Source organism: Loxodonta africana, chromosome 2, assembly GCF_030014295.1.
Source record: "Loxodonta africana isolate mLoxAfr1 chromosome 2, mLoxAfr1.hap2, whole genome shotgun sequence".
NCBI classification, from domain to species: domain Eukaryota; kingdom Metazoa; phylum Chordata; class Mammalia; order Proboscidea; family Elephantidae; genus Loxodonta; species Loxodonta africana.
The window spans coordinates 7,316,395-7,340,243 of NC_087343.1; the positions used below are offsets into that span (position 1 = coordinate 7,316,395).

At 42.0% G+C, this 23,849-nt stretch overlaps 1 protein-coding gene across 1 annotated transcript in view; it reads right to left on the minus strand.

The window, feature by feature from the left end:
- ADAMTS16 (ADAM metallopeptidase with thrombospondin type 1 motif 16) overlaps positions 1–17,648 on the minus strand; it is a 286,634-nt gene extending 268,986 nt beyond the window's left edge. The window contains exons 1-2 of the mRNA XM_003408138.3: positions 17,588–17,648; positions 17,182–17,507 (exon numbers count right to left, since the gene is read on the minus strand). Of these exons, the coding sequence (XP_003408186.2) occupies positions 17,182–17,507; positions 17,588–17,648 (387 nt within the window). The remainder of the gene's footprint in view (positions 1–17,181; positions 17,508–17,587) is intronic.
- Positions 17,649–23,849: the final 6,201 nt, after the last annotated feature.

Sequence of the window (23,849 nt, forward strand, 5' to 3'; positions counted from 1 at the left end):
GTAGGTTCAGACTCACAGCAACCCTATGTACAATAGAACGAAACACTGCCCAGTCCTGTGCCATTCTCACAATCCTTGTTATGTTTGAGCTCATTGTTGAAGCCACTGTGTCAGTCCATCTCATTGAAGGTCTTCCTCATTTTCACTGACCCTCCACTTTACCAAGCATGATGTCCTTCTCCAGGGACTGATCCCTCTTGATAATGTGTCCAGAGTATATGATAGTCTCATTATCTTTGCTTCTAAGGAGCATTCTGTTCGTACTTCTTCAAAGGCAGATTTGTTAGTTCTTCTGGTAGTCTGTGGTATCTTCAGTATTCTTTGCCAACATCAGAATTCAAAGGCCTCAATTCTTCTTCGGTCTTTTTATTCATTGTCCAGCTTTCACATGCATTTGAGGCGAATGAAAACACCATGGCTTGGGTAAGGCACACCTTAGTCTTCAAGGTGACATCTTTGCTTTTCAACAGTTTAAAGAGATCTTTTGCAGTAGATTTACCCAGTGCAATGTGTCTTTTGATTTCTTGACTGCTGCTTCCATGGCTGTTGATTGTGGATCCAAGTAAATTGAAATCCTTGACAACTTCAATCTTTTCTCCATTTCTTATGATGTTGCTCATTGGTCCAGTTGTGAGGATTTTTGTTTTCTTTACATTGAGGTGTAATCCATACTGAAGGCTGTGGTCTTTGATCTTCATCAGTAATGGTTAAAGTCCTCTTCACTTTCAGCAAGCAAGGTTGTGCCATCCACATTTTGCAGGTTGTTAATGAGTCTTCCTCCAATCCTGATGCCCTGTCCTTCTTCATAGAGTCCAGCTTCTTGGATTATTTGCTAAGCATACAGATTGATTGAATAGATATGGTGAAAGGACACAAACCTGACACATACCTTTCCTGACTTTAAATCACACAGTACCCCCTTGTTCTGTTTAAATGACTGCCTCTTGATCTATGTACAGGTTCCTCATGAACATAATTAAGTGTTCTGGAATTCCTATTCTCCTCAATATTATCCATAATTTGTTACAATCCACACAGTCGAATCCCTTTGCATAGTCAATAAAACACAGGTAAACATCCTTCTGGTATTCTCTGCTTTCAGCCAGGATCAATCTGACATCAGCAACGATATCTCTGGTTCCACATCCTCTTCTGAAACCGGCTTGAATTTCTGGAAGTTCCATGTCGATATACTGGTACAGCCGCTTTTGAATGATTTCCAGAAAAATTTTGTGTGTCATGTTAATGATAGTGTTCGAAAATTTCTGCATTTGGTTTGATCACCTTTCTTGGAAATAGGCATAACTGTGTATCTCTTTCAGTCAGTTGGCCAGATAGCTGTCTTCCAAACTTCTTGGCACAGATAAGTGAGCATTTCCAGAGCTGCGTTCATTTGTTGAAACATCTCAGTTGGTATTCCATCAATGCCTGGAGCCTTGTTTTTTGCCAGTGCCTTCAGTGCAGCTTAGACTTCTTCCTTCAGTACCATTAGTTCCTGATCATATGCTACCTACTGAAATGGCTGAACGTGGACCAACTCTTTTTGTTATGGTGACTCTGTGTATTCTTTCCATCTTCTTTTGATGCTTCCTGTGTTGTTTAATATTTTTCCCATAGAATAATTCACAATTGTTTGAATTTTTTCTTCAGTTCTTTCAGCTTGAGAAATGTCGAGTGTGTTCTTTCCTTTTGGTTTTCTTCCTCCAGGTCTTTGAACACATCATTATAATACTGCCCCTTGAAATCTTTTGTTCAGCTCTTTTACTTCATCATTTCTTCCTTTTGCTTTAGCGACTTGATGATCAAGAGCGACTCTCAGAGCCTCTTCTAACATCTAATTTGCTCTTTTCTTTCTTTCCTTTCTTTTAATGGCCTCTTGCGTTCTTCATGTATGATGGCCTTGATGTCATTCCACAACTCATCTAGTCATTAGTGTTCAATGTGTCAAATCTATTTGAGATGTTCTCTAAATCCAGATGGGATGTGCTCAAGTTCCTACTTTGGCTCTTGTGGACTTGTTCTAATTTTCTTCAGTTTCAACTTGAACTTGCATATGAGCAATTGATGGTGTGTTCTGCCATCAGCCCCCAGCCTTGTTCTGACTGATGATATTGAGCTTTTCCATCATCTCTTTCCACAGATGTAGTCAATTTGATTCCTGTGTGTTCCATTTGGAGAGGTGCATGTATATAGTAGCCATTTATGATGGTGAAAAAAATCACATTTCTTTTCACCAACGTGATGTGGGCTGGAACTCTGCAAATCCCATTTTTACATTGCCAGATGCTCCTTGTTTAGCTCCGCCAATAGAAAATGTAACAGAGAAACTGGACAGATGGAGGGCAAAGTGACAGGCTCCTCCCTCTCTGCCCCCTATGGACCCTCTGTCTGTTCTCCTATGAACTTCTGTTCTGGCTTCATGGACTTCCTATTTGCCCCCTATAGACCTTCAGTCCACACCCCTATAAACTTCTGTTCCCATGGACTTCCTATATGGCCCCTGTTGACCTTCTGTATGGTCCCTGTGGAATTCCTATCTGCCCTGCTGTGGATTTTTGGTGTGGCTCCTATGAAATTACTGTCAGCTCCCGGTGAACTTCCTATATTGCCCCCTGAGGATTTCTGGTTCGGCTTCTATGGACTTCCTATGATTCTGTGGAATTCCTGTCTGCTCTTTGTGGATTTCTCTTCTGGCCCCTGTGGGCTTCCTCTCTGGCCAATATGGACTTTCTGTCTTCCCCTTGTATACTTTCTGCTTGCTCCCTCTGTACTTCCTGTTTGTCCTCTGTGTATTTCCTGAATGCCTCTGTGGACTTTCTATGTCTTATTTCCTGTGACATTGGCAATTTGCTCTAGTATCAGCAACTAGGAGTCTTAGTGGTGCAGTGGTTAAGAACTTGGCTGTAAATCAAAAGGTCTGCAGTTCGAATCCACCAGTCACTCCTTGGAAACTCTATGGGGAAATTCTACTCTGTCCTATAGGGTTCCTATGAGTTGGAACTGACTTGACTGCAATGGGTTTGGTTTGGTTTTTAATATCTACTTAGCAATGTTTTGAATTCATTCTCTCTGTTCAAATAATTGGTGTGTTTTCTATCTCCTTACTGTACTTGGATTGAAATAGAGAATAACAAAGTTTAAAAAATAAAGCAGGAAAGAAGATAACAAGTGTTTATGTGTATGTGGTGTTTGGGGTGGGAAATCTTTAATTTTAGATGAGTGGGCAGGGAACTTATGGTGATGGTGGCATTTGAGAAAGGAAAATTGCTACATATATATTACATAGATACAAAGAAGCTATTCTGGTTGAACTTTGGGGAAGGCAGGTAGGGTGGTAGCAGCCTACTTTAAAGAGTTTTTTTTTTTTTTTTTTTCAGTTGGCTACCTTTCTTATACTCTCTTTGGGCTGGACTTTGCCTTGAACAGCCATTCTCTTGAACGTAGGTCCTTCAGAGAGTCCCAGACTTGGATCACTCCCCTGAGACAATGGCCACAGGGATCACATTTCTCCCTTCCAAATTGATCTTCTTGGTTGGTTTCATGCTGATCTTGACCATGAAGAACATTTTGACAACAGTGGTTGCAGAGAAGAGCAACATTATGACAACCGTTACAGCAAGTTCTCAGCTGACTATGAAGAGTACCCCTCTGAAGGCTGTCCTCTGTGGAAATGGGGGAACCACCCGCCTGCTGACATCAGGAACACCAAACACGAGCTAGAAGGGAAGCCTGTCACTCTGTCCTCTCCCTAGAGAGGACACATTTTTGCTTTATTTTTAAAAACTCTGATGCGTATTCCAACATTTAAACACCTCTAATCTATTCCTTTATATTATTAATAAGTAATAGCATCCACTGCGTTATAATAAATGCATCACTGGACTGAGAATCCGAAGACTTGCATCCAAGAACTGTCTAAACTCCCCGTGGCTTTGTAATACTGGTCAAGTCACTCTGCTCCTACGAATATCAGGTTTATTACCTGAAAAATGAGGCAAGTGGAACAAAACCATGGATTATATAATCAAAATTTTCTAATCATCTCATTCTTGTTTATAAAGCCAAAAAACAAAACCTGTTGCCGTTGAGTTGATTCCAACTCATAGCGGCCCTGCAAACCACCCAGAGAGCCTGCATGGGGAAACCCTCCAGTGTGCCTGCATGGGAAATCCCCTGGGGTGTCTGCACAGGAACCCCCCCACCGCCTGCACCTGCACTGAGAAACCCCCACTGTGTGCCTGGGAAGCCACCATCTTGCTACCTAATCACATAAAAGTCCTGCCTCCCCACCATTTGGGGAGTCGGATCTGAGGAACTGCCACCTCCTTGCTCTGCACATTGCAAATAAAGTTACTTTCTTTTTCTCAAAGGCCTGTGTCCAGATTATCGGCAGGTCTGAGCATGCTGGACAAGGGCCCACCTTCCCAGGTTCAATAACAATTTTGGTGACTCAGATGGGATGTTAGAAGCTCATAGAGGCCCTCTGTCTGGAGCCCAGCACCCCCTCTACAACAAGTGGGACCTCTTGTTCAGGAGGACCAGATGAGTCTCCTAACTGTGACTGATATGGTGACCAGCTTGAAGAGCTTTTACTTTGAGAATTAGAAATGAGCTCAGATTTGGATTTCCATTAGGTAAGAGCCCTTGAGATTTCTCTTCTTAAGTGTAAATGCTTGGGGATTTGAAGTAGGTGGGTGTCTGGAGCATTGAAGGTGTGGCTAAGACATCCTCATTAAGAGGGATCAAGGCCCCACTAAGGCATCCTTTTTGGTTGTCCTGCCTCCACTCCCCCTCGCCGATGGCAGAGAATAGGCACCCTAGCTTCTGGTTAACTGTGGTCCTGACCCTGACTCTGGTTCTAGTTCTGGTTCACATTCTCTGAGTGAGAGTGTGAGGGAGATATGGGAAACAAACATATTGTACTGGAGTGTCCCCCTTTTGGCTGTATACTTATAAATTGGTCCTCTTCTAGTTATGAGCCTATGAAGAAGAAACTAATGTTCTTTTGTAGCACTGCCTGACCACAATAGCAGTTGGGGTCTGATGAAAAGTGGCTTGGGAATGGGTCACTGAGCTACTATACCACCTTACAGCTAGATATATTTTGCAAAAGAGGAAAAGTGGGATGAATCCCCCATGCACAGACCTTTATGTCTCTCTGGCAAAATAAAAACCTACAAAAACAGCATAAGCTGCAGGGGAAGGGGCAGGCAGAGATAGGAAACCCCTGGTTCTTCCAGACTCCAGACTCAGACAGCAATCCATATGCTTTCAGCCCTTTGCTTCCACCTGTACACCCTCCTTCTTATCCACCGGGAGGTGTAGGACTAGTTCCTGGCCCAGTGCTGGCCCTTACAGCCCCACTGGCAGCAACACCAGCAGCTCCAGCTGCCTCATCAGGGGCTGCCCCTTTGGCGGAACCCTCCACCACCCCTCCGGGGAATTGCTAGCTGGCCCCTCATGAGTCAGAAACTCTCAGTCCTGTCCCAGGAATAGTCTCCCTAGCACACACCCACAGTGGGGTGTGATTTGGCCAGTGATCCACCCAAGTCTCCTCCGGGCAATTTCTACTGAAATAAATGCTTGCTGGACTGGATCACAATGGCCAGCCTACAAGTAGAAGAACAATCTCCCAGCATTCAATGATGACCCAAAATGCACCAAAGCTCCGTCTGCATCTATTTTTGAGACACATTGCCCTAATGGGCTGATTGCCAGTCACTCCTAAATATTCTTTTAACTCCAGAAGAACAGACAGTGGTCTTAGAAAAGGCATGACAAGAGGCTGACAGGCTAAAAAATCTCAACCCTCAGAACAATAGTGCTCTAACTAGCTGCCCAAGCTATACCTGCCATTGATCCAAACAGGGCCCAGAATGACTCGCTACGAACAAGGCAGCTGTAATATTACCAAAATTGTCTAATAGTAGGTTTGCAACAAGGGGCCCCCAAACAAAAGAGCCTTAGAAAAGCTCAGGATGTACAGCAAGACCCCAAAGAAATTTCTTAGTTTACCTAAAACAGGTGTATGAGGCCTACCGATAATTTACTGTTATAAAGTCTGACAAGTCAGAGAATGCTAGGTAAATAAATATGACTTTCATCAGCCAGAGCTCCTCCAACATCAGGCGAAAACTTCAAAAGTTAGAAGGAGGTTTGGGAATGAATACTTCACAACTTGTTGAGATTGCCTTTAAGGTCTTTAATAATTGAGACCTGGTAGAAGAGAAGTAGGGAAATCAGAAGATGAAACAACAAGCTGCATTTCTGGCAGTGGGCACTTGACTTGGGGGTACCCTGTCACTCAGACAAACCACACGTGGAATAATCTGCAGGATAAGTCCAGTGGGGCCCAAAAGGGTGGTAGCCAAACCAAGCCCCCCAAAAGCTAGGTCCCCAACAGTGCACCTAATGCAAACAAGAAGGTCACTGGATACGGTAGTGCCCCTCATGGCCAGCTCAACCTGAGCTGAAACCTAAGAAAAAACCTATACTACAGCTCCTGCTGCCAGCTGAAGACTCAGACTGAAGGGACCCAGGGGCTCCTCTACAGTTCACTCAACCAATTCCCATCTCCCACGAGGAACCCTGGGTTATAATGACTGCGGGTGGACAACTTACTGAATTTTCCATGGACACGGGTACAACCTACTCAGTTTTAAACACCCTAAAAGGCCTCCTTTCTAAAAGAAACATGACCTTTACTGGGGTATCTGGAAAACTTACTAGTAAACCATTTCTTCAACCTATGGACTGTCAAGTCTGAGGTACAGAACTGACTTATAGCTTCTTTTACGTGCCTGGATGTCCCATTCCCCTTTTGGGGAAAAGTGTATTAACCAAGCTAAATGCTCAAGTCACCTTTTCAGCAGATCATCTCCAAGTAGGAGTGGAACCAGATAAGGCCTGTGCTCTACAGGTGGCCCTTTTGCAGCTGGCTGCCCCTACAGAGTCTCTACTCCTATCCCAGCACCTCCAGGACTGAATCGATCCCAGGTTTGGGCCACCAGAATCCTTGGTAAGGCAAAGATGGTGGCCCTGATCCAGGTAAAGCTTAAACCAAACCACACTGTCCCACATCTCAAGCAGTACCCATTGAAGCAAGAGACTAAACTAGGCTTGCAGACTCTGATCAAAACCTTCTTGGCACATGGGCTTATTTGTTGCTGCAAATCCACTTACAACACCCCTATTCTGTCTGTAGTAAAGCCGGGCACTAAGGAGTATAGATTTGTGCAGGACTATGGGCAGTAAATCAAATAGCAGAGAACATTCACCCAGAGGTACCCAGTCCATACACTCTACTGACAGTCCTCTCAGGGGATTGCACTTGGTTTACAGTTTTGGACTTATAGGGTATATTTAATTGTGTCCCTCTGGGGGAAAAGTCCCAAGAGATATTTGTCTTTGAGTGGGAAAATCCCCTCAGGAACTAGGACTCATGACTGCTGGACTGTTTTACCTCAGGGATTCAAGAATAGTCCCACTCTCTTTGGGGAAGTACTAGCCAGAGACCTCTGGGACTTGCACCTCTAGGAGAGCACAGTCTTCCACTATGTAGATGGCATTCTGATTGCCAGTCCCAGTAAGTAATTCTGACAAAAGTACAGCTACGATACTGAAATTACTGGGAGACCAGGGGTACAAGGTCTCACAGAAAAGGGCTCAGGTCTCTGCCCCTAACGTAAAATACCTGACATTCAAAATATCACAAGGAAAAAAGAGAGCTGTTATCCAACTCAAAACAGGCAATTGCCTAGGTGGCTTCCCCAACCACTAATTGCCAGGGTTCCTTGGAATGGCAAGAATCTAGATCCCTAACTTTGGTATCGTCGCCAAACCCTTATACCAGGCTGCCCAAGGCAGTGATTCAGATCTCTTGGCATGGATGCCAGAATACCAGAGAACTTTTAAAAAATCAAGGACAAGCTGATGTCTGCCCCCACCCTAGGGTTGCCAGACCTGAAGAAACCTTTCATGCTGTACACTCCTGAGAGGCAAAGAGTTGCCCTGGGGGGTGCTTACTAGGGCCATGTAAACCACCTGTTGCATACTTCTCCAAACAACAAGACCCTGTGATCCAGGACTGGCCCACATGCCTTCAGGCAGTCACAGCTACATGTGAACTCTTGATGTGCAGCCGGGAAGTTCACTCTTGGCCATCCTATCCCAGTCCTAAACCCTCACTGTGTGCTTCCCTTGCTTGAACAAAAAGGTGGTCTGTGGCTAAAGGCAGGGAGACGCAGCAAGCACCAGGTTATTCTACTCAACAATCCCTCTGTGATGCTGAAAACTGTCTCCATCCTCAATCCTGCAACCCTGATACCCTCATCAGAGGATGAGAACCTTCAACATGACTGCTTCGAGGTAATTGAAGAGATATTTTCCAGCAGACCTGACTTGTTTGCCTGGCCTTTCACTAACCCTGATTTAGAGCTGTTCACAGATGGAAGTAGCTTTGTGGAACCAGGAGTCTGAGAAGCTAGCTACACTATAGTCACTCTTCATAATACCGAAGAAGCCAAGGCACTTACTCCTGGAACCTCTGCTCAAAAGGCAGAACTTATTGCCTTGTCCCAGACCTCTCATCTTAGCTCTAACCAATGAGCCAACATGTATATAGATCCCAGGTATGCCTTTTTGGTACTTCATGCCCACAGAGCCATTTGGAAAAAAGAGGACTCCTAACTTCAGGTAAAAAGGAAATAAAACATGCAGAGGAAATCTTAGACCCTCTTGGAAGCTGTCGTCCTACTAACAGAAATGGCAGTCATGCACTTCCCCAGGCACCAGAAGGGAGAGTCTCACATAATTAAAGGAAACCACCCTGGGAATCAGGAGGCCAAACAAGCCACCAAGGCAAAAACCCCTGCCACCTGCCTTCCTCTGATTCCTGATCTCCAACTGCCAATGAAACCACAGTACACTAAGCGTGATACAAGCTGGGCTGATGAGTTGGGTTTCCTAGTAAATGATTTGTGGTTCTTGAAAGATGCATGGCTTTATAATTCTTACAGGCAGGTGTTGCTGCTGGGACACCGGATACACGCAGTGATAAAAGCAACTCACCAGAGTAAACACTTTGGCCAAGATGCTATGTTCCAAAGGCTGATCAAAATGATTAAAGGACCTAATATGCAAAGAACTATTCAGAAACTGGCGTAACAATGTGTCACCTGTGCAAAAAACAGCCCGAAAATAGGTCTGCCACCTTCTATGCTGGGGTTACAAGCCTGTGGAACTGGACCCGGAAAAGACTGGCAAGTAGAGTTCAATTTTATGCCAATAGCTACAGGGGGTTTTAAATATCTCTTAGTGTTTGTAGACACTTTTACCGGATGGGTAAAAGCTTTCCCTTGCTGGATGGAAAAGGCATCAGAGGTAAACAAGGCTCTTTGTAGTGAACTTATTCTTAAATTTAGTTTACCTTATTCAATTCAGAGTGATAATGGAGGAGCATTTATATCCAAAGTTACCTAAGAGGTTTCGGGACATTTAAGAATTCGGTGGAGGCTACACGCCTCCTGGAGACCCCAGTCACCTGGAAAGACAGAAAAGATGAACTACGCTTTGAAACAAACATTGGCCAAGCTCTGCCAAGAAACCAATTGCCCTGGATCAAATTGCCACCAATTGTCCTGTTGAGAGGCCAGGTGGCTCCTAGAAGCAGGTGCCTATTGAGCTTCTATGAAATGTTACATGGGAGACCTTTTCTTAAGGCAGTGTGGGGGCTAAGAGCTTCAGATGATCCAAGAACTTAGTGTTTCTGGATATCTCAGGTCACCATATGAAACCTTAAAGGCTATTACCAGTATGCTTCTCATTCTTTGTTCTGTCCCACAGATATCCCTCTTCATCCTTTTGCACCAGGAGACCAGGTCCTTGTAAAAAGTTGGAATGACCACCAACCCACCAGACAGCTCCAGCCCAAGTGGACCAGCCCCTATGAGGTTCTACCAGCCACACATTCCTTGGTGATGATAGCTGGAATAAAGCCTTTGATTCATCACACCAGAGTAAAGCAAGAACCCCTCGATCCAGATGAGCCTTTGAAGACGTCACCTACAAGCACTGGTCATCAGTGTGTGGTCCATTCATGGGACTATAAAGGCAACCAACCTACTGAGCCAGAGTGACAGTGTGAGCCACTACAGGACTTGAAACTACTCCTCAAAAGGATAGATCAGTAACATTCTTTTCTTCTATGTTTTCACCTTTGCAGACTGTAGAAGACTTGGGAGGAACTGTGCCATGTTTCAAAGTACTTGACTTGGCAACATGGACTACAGTGGTCCCCGAAATTGACTCTTTTAACAGGACCAAGTTCATAGATTTTGCATATTACCTTGGAAACCTCAGTACTTAGAGACACCTTTCATCAATGGTTGGACTTGGTGTCTCTGCAGGCTGAGACAGAGGCCACCAAGTTCCACCTTTGGGCTGACCAACTGCTCAACATGGTTAAATACTACTCATCTCTGTAACCACTCAGAAGACTGTGGTTCTGTTTGTGTACCCCAAGGAATCTATTTTGTGTGGTAATTTTACCTCCCCTAGCACTCAGTATTGCAGGACCCTTAGCTTACCCATGCCTAAATCCAAAAAAAAAAAAAAAAAAGTTTGACACTTGCAGGATAGGAGCTATCACTTTTCCCATGATCCTTGCGACCTCCAATAACCTTACTGACCTTATAAAACCTCTACCTCCCTATATACACAGGTGGCAAAGAACAGTTGCCCATGATACTGAAGAAGGCTGGTATTTAAGGGGAACAGGATATAACACCATCACAGAAACTGGAACAGGATGGTTCATTTTAAGAACCCTAACCTTTTTTTTCACAATTTGTTGCTTTACAGATGTTGTGCTAAACCTCTCCGACACCATCCACCTTCTATCATGAGCCACTGGGAGAGCCATAAAAGCTCAACAACAGTCATTAAACTCTCTGGTCAGAGTAGTACCAGACCACCTCTTAGTTCTAGACTATATTCGAGTTAAGGAGGGAGGAATTTGTGCAGTAGCTGGCACCTCCTGCTGTGCATGGGTCAATACCTTTCATGAGGTTGAGCTAAATTTATAGGTAATTGAACAAGTGGCCAACTGGACCGGACCAAGTCCTGTAACAGAATCCCGAGGAAGAACCTCTTGGTGGGATTGGATTATGTCCTTCTTCCCCAGTTTCATCTGGCTTTGGTCCTTGGTGACTCCTCTAATTTTTATCTGCCTCCTATGTCTGATCCTACCTTGTCTGTTAAAGTGTTTAACCCAATTAATTTCAAAAAAGCTTCAAGATGTGGGAATCTTTTTTCCTCCCGCCCCCACCAGATCCTAAACAACAAACAAAAGACGCTAGGCAATTCCACAGCCTTGGTCCCTAACATAGCCCCATGTCAGCAGGAAGTAGCCAGATAAGTCATTGACCCTCATCCCTTAAGATTAAGGAATTGCTACAATTCAAGGGGGGATTGTAACCTGGCCTCATGGGCTTCCCAGGGCACCTACATGGGGAAACTTCCCAGGATGCCTGATCGGGAAACACCGCTGTCACGCCTTCCCAGGAAACTCCCCCAACACACCTATGTGGGGGAATCCCCCCCAATATGCCTGCAAGGCTGCCATCTTGCTACCTAATCACATAAAAGACTTGCCTCCCCACCATTTGGGGAGTCAGAGCTGAGGAACCTCCTCCTGGATCCTTGCTCTGCACATTGCAAATAAATGTATTTTCTTTTCTCAAAGGCTGGTATCCAGATTAATGGCAGGGCTCAGTGTGCCAGACAAGGACCCACCTACCTGGGTTCAAACAGTAGGACAGAGTAGAGCTGCCCCATAGGGTTTCCAAGGCTGCAACCTTTACAGAAGCAGACCGACACTTTCTTCCATGGAGCAGCTGGTGGGTTTGAACTGCTGGCCTTTCAGTTAGCAGCTAAGTGCTTAACCACTGTGCCATCACGGCTCCTCTATTCTTGTTTATAATTTATGTAAACAACATAGAAAACTTGGTGGTCACTTTGAGTATAAAAGATTACCTTACCAAATGTTACTCTGATCTACTTCTCCTGATAAAATGTGCTCATTTCTTTCAGTTTCAAATTGCTACTATTAGCTTTAATCTTAATTAGCAGACATTTGTGCAAATGCACAGTAATTTTCAGCTGGCCTCCACAGCACCTTTTCAATTACTTAGTCACTACAAACTTGGATACACTTTATCCAAAAACCATACTGCACTACAATTCCCCCACATGCCTCTCAAGATTGCCACATTTTCATCTAACCATCCATCGCTGAGCTTTTCAGATAGCGACACTTTAAAAAACAAAACCAAAAACTATTATCTCTCCCTGCAATCTCCCCATGTTGATTATTCTTTTCTGCTCTTGTTTTATTTTCCTGATTCAGGCAAATTTTTCAAAGTTAGTGGACAACTTGGCAGTATTTCAGACAGCTTCCTAGGATTTATAGGGTGCTATAGAAAAATCTTTCAATAACTAGGGTTTCCAGAGAGTCCCTGGAGTTTGTGGCTGGAAATAAAACCTAGTACCATTCAAGTCAGGGTCTTAAGAAAGTCTCTAGCCAAGTGAGGGCATTCCTGAACAGGCCTGAGAGCTGTGGAATTTACAAGTTCTTCAAAATTGTTGAAAAGAACAGAATAATTAGATTTAAGTAGAAGCAACATGAGCCCTATGCATGAAGCCTTAAAAAAGTCACCCTTTGCTCAAGAGGAGATAGAGTTCACAGATATGCCAAGGACAGTTGAAAAATGTGATATCTTTTTTTTTTTTAATCTAAAGTGCTATGCCAAGTACAGAATTTACACAAAATCCTTTAAGAAAATCTAATCCTGTCATATGCAATAGAAAACATTTCTAAAGCAACCTCATTCAAAATCACTGACAAATGGGAGATTTTAAAAACACTTTTGTAATATACCTTATTGATTAAATGATTAGTAAGTTATATGTTCCAAAAGAAAATTTAGAATGATGGGTATAAATCATGAAAATAAATCAGATTAAGTTGATTATACACCACTTTTTATATTTATTCGTACTCAATGTAGAATGTTGAGAAGATGTGTTTTTTTTTTTTTTTTTGTTGTTTGAAATTTTAAAACACTTCAGACACTTATTCACTGAAAAAGAAAAATTGAATTCTTGTTAGTGTGTAACATGAACTTGGTGATACAAAGAAAAATAAAACAAGGTCTCTTGAAAAGGTTACAGTCTGGTATAAAAAAATAAATCCATACCTATAGATAGAGCCCTGGTCGTGCAGTGGTTTAAGACTTCAGCTACTAACCAGAAGGTCAGCAGTTTGAGTCCACCAGCCTGTACTTGGAAACCCTATGGGGCAATTCTACTCTGTCCTATAGGGTCACTATGAGTCACAATCAACTCGACGGCAACAGGTTTTATACACAGACAACTATACAATGAAACTACATGTGATTTAATGAAAGTCCTTAATATACTGCAAATGGGGCCACTCAGCTCTGAGCCACCATACATCTGTCAGCTTGTCATACTGTGGTGGCTTGCATGTTGCCGTGATGCTAGAAGCTATGCCACCGGTATTTCAAATACCACCATGGTCACCCATGGTGAACAACTTTCAGAGGAGCTTCCAGACTAATATGGACTAGGAAGAAAGACCTGGCAGTCTACTCTGAAAAGAATTTGCCAGTGAAACTCTTATGAATAACAGTGAAACATTGTCTGTTATAGTGCCAGAATATGAGTCCCTCAGGTTGGAAGGCACTTAAAATACAACTGGGGAAGAGCTGCCTTCCCAAAGTCAGGTCAACCTTAATAATGTGGATGGAGCCAAGCTTTTGGGACCTCAGTTTGCTGATGTGTCATGAATCAGAATGAGAAGAACAGCTGCAAATATCCATTAATAATTGGAATGTGGAATATACAAAGTATGACTCTAGGAAAATTAGAAATCACCAAAAATGAAGTAAAATGCATAAACATCAATATCCTAGGCATTAGTGAGCTGAAATGGACTGGTATTGGCCATTTTGAATCAGACAATCATATGGTCTACTATGCTGGGAAAGATAAATTGAAGAGCAGTGGCATTGTACTCATCTTCAAAAAGAATGTTTCAAGATCTATCCTGAAGTACAACGCTGTCAGAGATAGGATAATATCCATACACCTACAAGGAAGACCAGTTAATATGACTACTATTCAAATTTACTCACCAACCTCTAAGTCCAAAGATGAAGAAACTGAAGATTTCTACCAACTTCTGCAGTCTGAAATTGATCAAATATGCAATCGAGATACTTTGATAATTACTGGTGACTGGAATTTGAAAGTTGGAAGAAGAAAGATCAGTAGTTGGAAATTATGATCTTGGTGATCGAAACGATGCCAGAGACCAAATTATAGAATTTTGCAAGACCAACAACTTCTTTATTGCAAATACCTTTTTTCAACAACAGTAACAGAGACTATGCACACGGATCTCACTGCATCGAATGCACAGGAATCGAATCGACTACATCTGTGAAAAGAAATGATGGAAAAGTTCAATACTGTCAGTCAGAACAAGGCCAATGGCCGACTGCAGAGCAGACCATCAACTGCTCATATGCAAGTTCAAGTTGAAGCTGAGAAAAATCAAAACAAGTCCACGACAGCCAAAATACAACTTTGAGTATATCTAACTTGAATTTATAGGCCATCTGAAGAATAGATTCGACACACTGAACACTAATGACCAAAGACCAGACAAGTTGTGGAATAACATAAAGGACATCATATATGAAAAAAGCAAGAGGTCATTAAAAAGGCAGGAAAGAAAGAAAAGACCAAAATGGATGTCAGAAGAGTCTCTGAAAATTGTTCTGGAATGTAGAGTAACTAAAGTGAAGGGAAGAAATGATGAAGTAAAAGAGCTGAACGGAAGATTTCAAAGGGCAGCTGGAGTAGACAGAGTATTATGGTGACGTGGCAAGATCAGGGAAAGGCTTCTTCTCTCTGTTGGCTCTAGGGGAAGATCCTTGTCGTGAATTTTCCCTGGTCGAGGAGCTTCTCAGTGCTGGGCCCCAGGTCCAAAGGTCGTGTAATTTTCCTGGCTCTTGTTTGTTGATGGTATGAAGTTCCCATGTCCCTCTGCTTGCTTCTCTTTTGTATCTCAAAAGAGATTGATATAAGATACAACCTAACCTTCTGCCTCATTAATGTAATTGCCTCTAATCTTGCCTCATTAACATAGAGGTAGGATTTATAACACATGGGAAAATCGCATGAGATTACAAAATGGTGGACAATCACACACAACTGGGAATCTTGCCCTAGCCAAGTTGACACACACTTTTGGGGGACACAATTCAATCCATAACAACTATGTATTAGTAAGATTCATGGTGAAGGCATACATATTTTGTATCTCAGTGACCACAATATTAAACCATGGTATTTATTATCCAGAGGGGTCTTTTTCTTTTTCACTTCTTCATCTTTCATGTAGTTATATGTTGACAACTTTTGCTGTTAACTCCCATTGAATTTAAAGAAAGCCAGAAAACTCAGGTGTTACCAGCTGTATCTATTCATGGGACAGACTCCAGGGGTATATGTCAGCTGCCACAGGAAGGCCTGGGGGAGCTCTTGAAGACCCAGGGGTACTAATGAGCTTGCATCCCTACTACATTAACACGAAGGGAGAAGAACTTCCCTCATTCTCCTCCAACAAATCCAAGCTTAGGGAGCTCTGCAGGGCATGGCACTCCCTACCTGACAATGGCTTCCATTTCTGGTTTGAGTCTTTGTTGAAGAAAGCCAAAGCTGAGGTACACTCATTTGGTACACTATGTGCAACGACCCTTTTCTTTAGTCAAGGGAGACCTATTTTTCTTGGGAAGTGTGGAAGAAATCAGCCACATCACATTAATGCTTAATAAGTGTGCCAAATAGCAGCTGCCCTATCCTGGCAGCTCCTTATTGTATTCATTCTCAAACCAAAAGCTTTTCACAAATAAAAGTAGATGTGAGAGAAACAAAATTCTGCTAGAAGACAGAATTTTAATCTCTTAAAAGTATTTTTACAGGATTTAGCACTTGCATATATTCACTTTTTTGAGGAATTGGTTATGAATAACTTTTCAACATCAGATATTTACAGATGGGGGAGGAGAAACTTACGAAATGTCGGGTTTGAATTCTCTCTTTCCAAAGAGGGAAAGAGATTTAAGAAACAGGTAAAAGGCATTTTCTAAAGATGCAAAATAATTGTTCAAAAGCATGTTTGCCAAACTGAACATCTTCAAGACCTTAAAGTGTCTTTACCACACATGTTTATTACCTCAGTATTTGCATAAAGGTCATATTTTACCTTAGAATTCTTGGTGATGGCTTGCTCATCTGTGCCTGAATGAATAATCTGTGGCCAAGAATCTAAGAATCTAATAAGCTAGCGTCCAATAAAAATATAGAAAGTTTTTAACAAAAGCAAAAGGCAAACCATTAGAATTTCATCTTGGATTTACCTTGGGCCTAAGGGTTGCAGACGGATTCTCAACTTGGCCAGATGCTCCCCCTTCTAATGTCTCAATCAGGTTAGGAAAATGGTAAATGGACCAATAGATTCATTACTCCAATGGACTGGCCTCTCCCTGCCATGGGGACATCATTCCATTGGGATTTCATCACTGCCCTAATATGTAGGCATGCTATCATTATCTGGATGACAGAAGTAATGTACTCAACGTCTTTCCAGAATTTGATCAAATAATCAACATGGTCAGTTAGCTGAATACAACTGTATTTTTCAAAATGAAGGCGTTTACAGAGATTCAATAACGCACCAGTAAGTCAGAGTAATCCTAAAGAAGTTAGTGTGTTCGAAATTTGCCAAGAGTTTTGATGTACAGTTTTCAAACTAAAGAGCTCAACCACAATTATTCTAGACAAAAATAAACAACAAAAAATGGGGTGTTATGTACACTATTTTCAAATAAGCCAAAGGAGGCAGCACAATGTATTTAAAAAAGTATTATCTGGCAATTTCTTTTTGCTTTTACAGATCAAAGAAATGTATATTGCAGTAATAGGATATTCTCAAATGTTTCAAGGGAAATCCCCCCTTCACAAATGACTATTCACTAGTCTCTAAAGACCTGAAATTGAGCCTTCACCACAGGAGATGAGAGCAGTACTCACCAAACCTTTGCAGGTTGAGAGAGCCACTGAGGAGTTTTTGTGGGATCGCAAGGAGCCTTGATAAAAACAGAAATCCTCCGGAGGGATCATCTGCACTGATTTCGTGCCTCCCTTTCCCAGTGTCTGTACAATAAATCCAGGAGCCACCAGGTTACTGGACGTTTTCAGATCCATGTGGAAGTCGTGCCCGAATCCTCTTAGCCTAAGGTGAAGGGAATCAGCTCCTAACTGGGACACTGCTCTTTTCCTCCGCTGATGGTGCGTGATTTCATGGGATATGTAATCATCATTGTGGTCAACCTCGTAGGCAGAGACAAGGTCGTATTCTGAAAGCAAAAGCAGAGAGCAGCTGAGTCATTTCAGAATTCTGAAAAGAATCAGAAGCTTTTATAATAGAATTTATTACCAGATGCAGTGGGTCGAATGGTGACACCCTTCCTCAAAGAGTTGTCCACCCAGAACCTCATAATATGATCTTATTTGGAATAAGGGTCTCTGCAGATGTAACTAAGGCAAAGATCTTGAGATGAATCACCTCGGATTAGAGTGGTCCCTAAATCCATTGATGGTGCCCTTGTGAGACAGGAAATAAGCGACAGACAGAGACACACAGAGAAGAAAATGTGAAGGTTTGTATGATGCATCCACAAGCCAAGGAATGCCAAAGATTGCCAGACGCTCACCACAAGCTAAGGGGGAGGCATGGAACAGATTCTACCTCAGGGCCTCCAGAAAGAACCAACCCTGCCGATTCCTTGATTTTGGACTTCTAGACTCCTGAAACATGAGAGAATAAATTTCTGTTGTTTTAAGCCACCCCGTTTGTGGTAATTTTTCATGGCAGCCCTAGGAAACTCATATACCCAATGACACTTTTACTCAGTCAAAAATGATGGAGAAAAATTCAGCATATACTCATTTTCAAGTTCAAACTGTAGAATAAAAAAATTAGACTTAAAAAGGCAAAATCTTAAAAGTAAACTTCAGGTAAATCACAGTTTTCCCTATAAGGTGTTATTACCAATACATTAAATTTTATGGTATGTAAAAGGAAAAAAATGATTAAAAAATAAATAGAATTGGGATCATATTTCATAAATTTTACTAACAGAGATTTAGTAATTATCACATAAAATAATTTTGTATAGTTCTAAGACATTCCTTTGGGGCCCCAGTGGCACAGTGGTTAAGAGCTCGGCTGCTAACCAAAGGGTTGGCAGTTCAAATCCACCAGCTGCTCCTTGGAAACCCTGGTCACTATGAGTCGGAATCAACTGAATGGCAGTGGGTTTGGTTTTTGGTTTGAAGGCATTTCTTTAGTCATATTCTTTCAATTTTTTACAAATATTTTAATTGAGCTGGATAAGAAATTTTAGCTTGAAAATAATCAGTAATTTCTCAGAAAACAATTTAGAAGAAAAATATGCTGGCCATTCTTTTTTTTTTTAATAATTTTTATTGTGTTTTAAGTGAAAGTTTACAAATCAAGTCAGCCTCTCACACAAAAACCCATATACACCTTGCTACACACTCCCAATTACTCTCCCCCTAATGAGACAGCCCACTCTCTCCCTCCACTCTCTCTTTTCATGTCCATTTCACCAGCTTTTAATCCCCTCCACGCTCTCATCTCCCCTGCAGGCAGGAGATGCCAACATAGTCTCAAGTGTCCACCTGATCCAAGATGCTCACTCCTCACCAGCATCCTTCTCCACCCCATTGTCCAGTCCAATCCATGTCTGAAGAGTTGGCTTCAGGAATGGTTCCTGTCCTGGGCAACAGAAGGTCTGGGGGCCATGAACATTGGGGTCCTTCTAGTCTTAGTCAGACCACTAAGTCTGGTCTTTTGAGAATTTGGGGTCTGTATCCCACTGCTCTCCTGCTCCCTCAGGGGTTCTCTGTTGTGTTCCCTGTCAGGGCAGTCATCAGTTGTAGCCAGGCACCATCTAGTTCTTCTGGTTTCAGGATGATGTAGTCGCTGGTTCATGTTGCCCTTTCTGTCTCTTGGGCTCGCAATCACCTTGTGTCCTTGGTGTTCTTCATTCTCCTTTGATCCAGGTGGGTTGAGACCAATTGATGCATCTTAGATGGCTGCTTGCTAGCGTTTAAGACCCCAGACGCCACTCTTCAAAGTGGGATGCAGAATGTGTTCTTAATAGATTTTATTATGCCAGTTGACTTAGATGTCCCCTGAAACCATGGTCCCCAGACCCCTGCCCCTGCCGTGCTGGCCTTTGAAGCATTCAGTTTATTCAGGAAACTTCTTTGCTTTTGGTTTAGTTCAATTGTGCTGACCTCCCCTGTATTGTGTGCTGTCTTTCCCTTCACCTAAAGTAGTTCTTATCTACTATCTAATTAGTGAATGCCCCTCTCCCACCCTCCCTCCCTCCCCCCTCCCATAACCACAAAAGAATGTTTTCTTCTCAGTTTAAACTATTTCTCAAGTTCTTATAATGGTGGTCTTATACAAAATTTTTCCTTTTGCAACTGACTAATTTCACTCAGCATAATGCCTTCCAGGTTCCTCTATGTTATGAAATGTTTCACAGATTCCTCACTGTTCTTTATGGATGTGCAGTATTCCATTGTGTGAATATACCATAATTTATTTATCCATTCGTCTGCTGATGGGCACCTTGGTTGCTTCCATGTTTTTGCTATTGTAAACAGTGCTGCAATAAACATGGGTATGCATATATCTGTGCGGGTAAAGGCTCTTATTTCTCTAGGATATAGTCCAAGGAGTGGGATTGCTGGATCGTATGGTAGTTCTATGTCTAGCTTTTTAAGGAAGCGTCAAATCAATTTCCAAATGGTTGTACCATTTTACATTCCCACCAGCAGTGTAGAAGTGTTCCAATCTCTCCATAGCCTCTCCAACATTTATAATTTTGTGTTTTTTGGATTAATGTGCTGGCCATTCTTTGATGCATTTTCTTTTGTAGTTAATGTATATTTTTAACATACAAGAGAAGAGGCAAAATACACACGTCCCAGGTTTCCCAGACGGTCACACTGGAAATGCTGACGTGATGCACTTGATCCCACTCAAAATTGACTCCTGATTGGGCTGGATACTTGGTTCTTGGTCAGATTTCAACCTGAATGTCTTTCAAAGGCCTGTATCACACTCTGTACAGCTTCATCTTGTGACTTACAAAATGGTTTCTAAAGCTGCTGTAACAAAGTGCTACCAACTGGGTAACTTAAAATGATGGAAATTTATTGTCTCACGTTTCTGGAGGCCAGAAGTGCAAATTTAGGGTGTTAGCTGGGCCATGCTCCCTCCAAAGTCTCTAGGAGAATATCCTTTCTTAACTGTTTAGCTTCTCCCAGTCTCAGGCCTTCTTGGCTTGCATTCTCTGTGTCTCTTTTCCTCTTTTATAGACCATTGCTCCAATTGGATTAGGACCCATCCTACTACTGTATGACCTCAAGTTAGTCTAATTGATAACACCTTCAAAGCCTCTATTTCCAAACAAGTTCATGTTCATAGGTACCCGGGGTTAGGACTTCCACCTGTCTTTTTGGGGGACATGATTCAATCCACAACAGTATGCTACCCTAAAACATATTCAAATAAATTAGTTCTTCTTTAAAAGAGCAAAAGCAAAGGAAACCCCAAAGAACTATATGGTTTTAGGGCACCCGCACAAGTCTGCAGGTTTCTATCACAACAATCTCGCGGTAACACAGGCTTGACAACTATGGTCAAGAGAATGTAGGAGAAAGCTCGCAAGACAGACTGTGATCATGAGCACAGGTTATAGAGATAGGCTGGAAGGCAAGGTTAGCACTGAGACGCTATGACCCTGTAGATGTTCTGAACCATTCTGAGTTGGAAAACATCCTGCATTCAGTGTACATTTGAATCATTTCCCTCTTTGTTGGAAGTGTAGAGAGAACCTTTATAGTTACATCAATATCCTGGGCAGTGACCCTTGGCTACCTTTCTCTAAATATTGTAGTTTTTTCCAAAGAGGTTTCTGCCTTCTAGAAAATTAGCATTGACTTTTCATTGTTACACCTAAGATTTGTTCACTCATTATCACCATCAAAAGTATCATCTCTGAGTTTCTCATCCAAGGTTCTGGGAAGGGATGTCCCTGAGTGGCATCACTCTTAGATCCAGGCAAGAGAGAGCTCTGGGCATGACAGAACATGGACAGGACATAACTCAGACAGGACAAAACAGAGACAGAAGGGGTGGATAGGATTCTGGGAGTCAGCTCTTGCTACACTGCCATTCCCTAAACTTAGATCTTTATGCCTTAGAAAGGTCTGTTTGTCAAGGCCAGGGCTTGCAATATACTTTATTTAACTCCCTGTTAGCTTGATTTATACCTTTTAAATATTTAAACATGTGGTATGAGACCTCCAAAGGCCCCTGGGTGATACAAATGGCTTGCAGTTGACTACTAACCTAAAAGTTGATGGGTTAAATCCATCCAGCAGTTTTGTAGAAGAAAGATCTGGTGAGCTGTAAAGACTACAGCAAGAAAACTCTATGGGACAGTTCTACCCTGTAACACATAAGGTCACCATGAGTCGGAACTGACTCGACAGCAACAGGGTAGGTTTTCCAGTTTTGGGTGGGACCTCCAATTTTACTTATCACTGGGCCTGCACATGTAAGAGACAGCCTGTTTCCAACTCTGCCATTTTTCTAAACACCAGAAAATAACAACAGTTCACAGTAATGTCAGGTTGCAAGTTCCATGTTTCCTCTGAGATGTTTGTGAAAAAGATGCCAAGACCAAAGACCAAAAAGGACTCAAGAGATCTGGCACTGCAGTGAGGCAGTCACTCACAATGAGATTTTCTCATGAAATCTCTCCTGTAATGAAATAATGTATTTGCAAAAACCCCAATTCTAATATCCTCATGTGGTTCTAACTTTCCAAAGATATATGTATTTTCCTTTTTGATTTCCAACCAATTCACTTAGGAGAAAGTTCTGTTGGATGCATAGTGACTGGGGCCATTTTCTGATTTAGCCTCAGTTGAACAAGCTTCTTTAAGTTAAAACAAAAAGTTGCACAGCTGATTGTTGCAATTATTGTCAATAAGTTGTACACCTGTAAAAAGTTGAATTGGCAAAAGTGTGATAGATACATTTACAACAATGGAAAAAAAAATGCGGTAGCTAGTGAGGCTGCTTATATACAACCAAATGCAAATAAATGAAGACCAGATGAGTTGTGGAATGGCAGCAAGGACATCATACGTGAAGAAAGAGAAAGGTAATTAAAAAGACAGAAAGAAAGAAAAGACCAAAATGGATGTCCAAAGAGACTCTGAAACTTGCTCTTCAAGAGAATGGAAGAAATGATGAAGTAAAAGAGTTGAACGGAAGATTTCAAAAGGCAGCTCATGAACACAAACTAAAGTATTATAATGAAATGTGTAAAGACCGGGAGCTGGAAAAAGAAAAGGGAAGAACATGCTCGGCATTTTTCAAACTGAAAGACCTGAAGAAAAAATTCAAGCCTCGAGTTGCCATAGTGAAAGATTCTATGGGCAAATTATTGAACGACACAGGGAACATCAAAAAAGATCCAAGGAAGACATAGAATCACTGTATCAAAAACAATTGGTCAACACTCAGCCATTTCAGGAAGTAGCATACGATCAAGAACAAACGGCAATGAAGGAAGACCAAGGTGCACATAAGGCACTGGCAGAGGACAAGCATCCAGAAATTGATGAAATACCAATTGAGATGTTTCAAAAAACTGATGCAAGGCTGGAAGTGCTCACTCATCTATGGCAAGAAATTTGGAAGACAATTAACTACCTGGCCAACTGACTAGAAGAGATCCATATTTGTGCCCATTCCAGAGAAAGGTAGTCAATCCAATGGAATTTGGAAATTATTGAACAATATCATTAATATCACACGCAAGTAAAATTCTGCTGAAGATAACTCAAGAACAGTTGTAGCAGTACATCCACATGGAATTGCCAGAAATTCAAGCTGGATTCAGAAGAGAATGTGAAATGAGGGATATCATTGCTGATTTCAGATGGTTCTTGGCTGAAAGCAACAATACCAGAAAGATGTTTGTTGTTTTTGTTGGGTGCCCTTGAGTTGGTTCTGACTTATAGAGACCATATGTGTAACAGAAGGAAACTGCCTGGTCCTGCACCATCCTCATAGTCATGGCTATGCTTGATACCATCATTGCAGCCACTGCATTTTACTGACTATGCAAAGGCATTAGACTGTGTGGATAACAAATTATGGATAACATTGCCAGGAATAGCAATTCCAGAACACTTAACTATGCTCATCTGGAACGTGTGCATAGACCAAGAGGCAGCCATTCAAACGCAATAAGGAGATACTCCATGGTTGAAAATCAGGAGAGGTGTGTATCAGGATTGTATCATTTCACCATACTCATTCAATCTGTATGCTAAGCAGATACTTGGAGAAGGTGGACTATGTGAAGAACACAGCACCAGGACTGTAGGAAGACTTTTTTAACAAACTTTGATATGCAGATGACACAACCTTCCTTGCTGAGTGAAGGGAACTTGCGGCGTTTACTGGTGAAGATCAAAGACTACAGCCTTTAGTAATGTAAGAAAACAAAATGTAAAGAAAACAAAAATCCCCACTACTGTACTAATAAGCAACATCATGTTAAATGGAGAAAATGTTG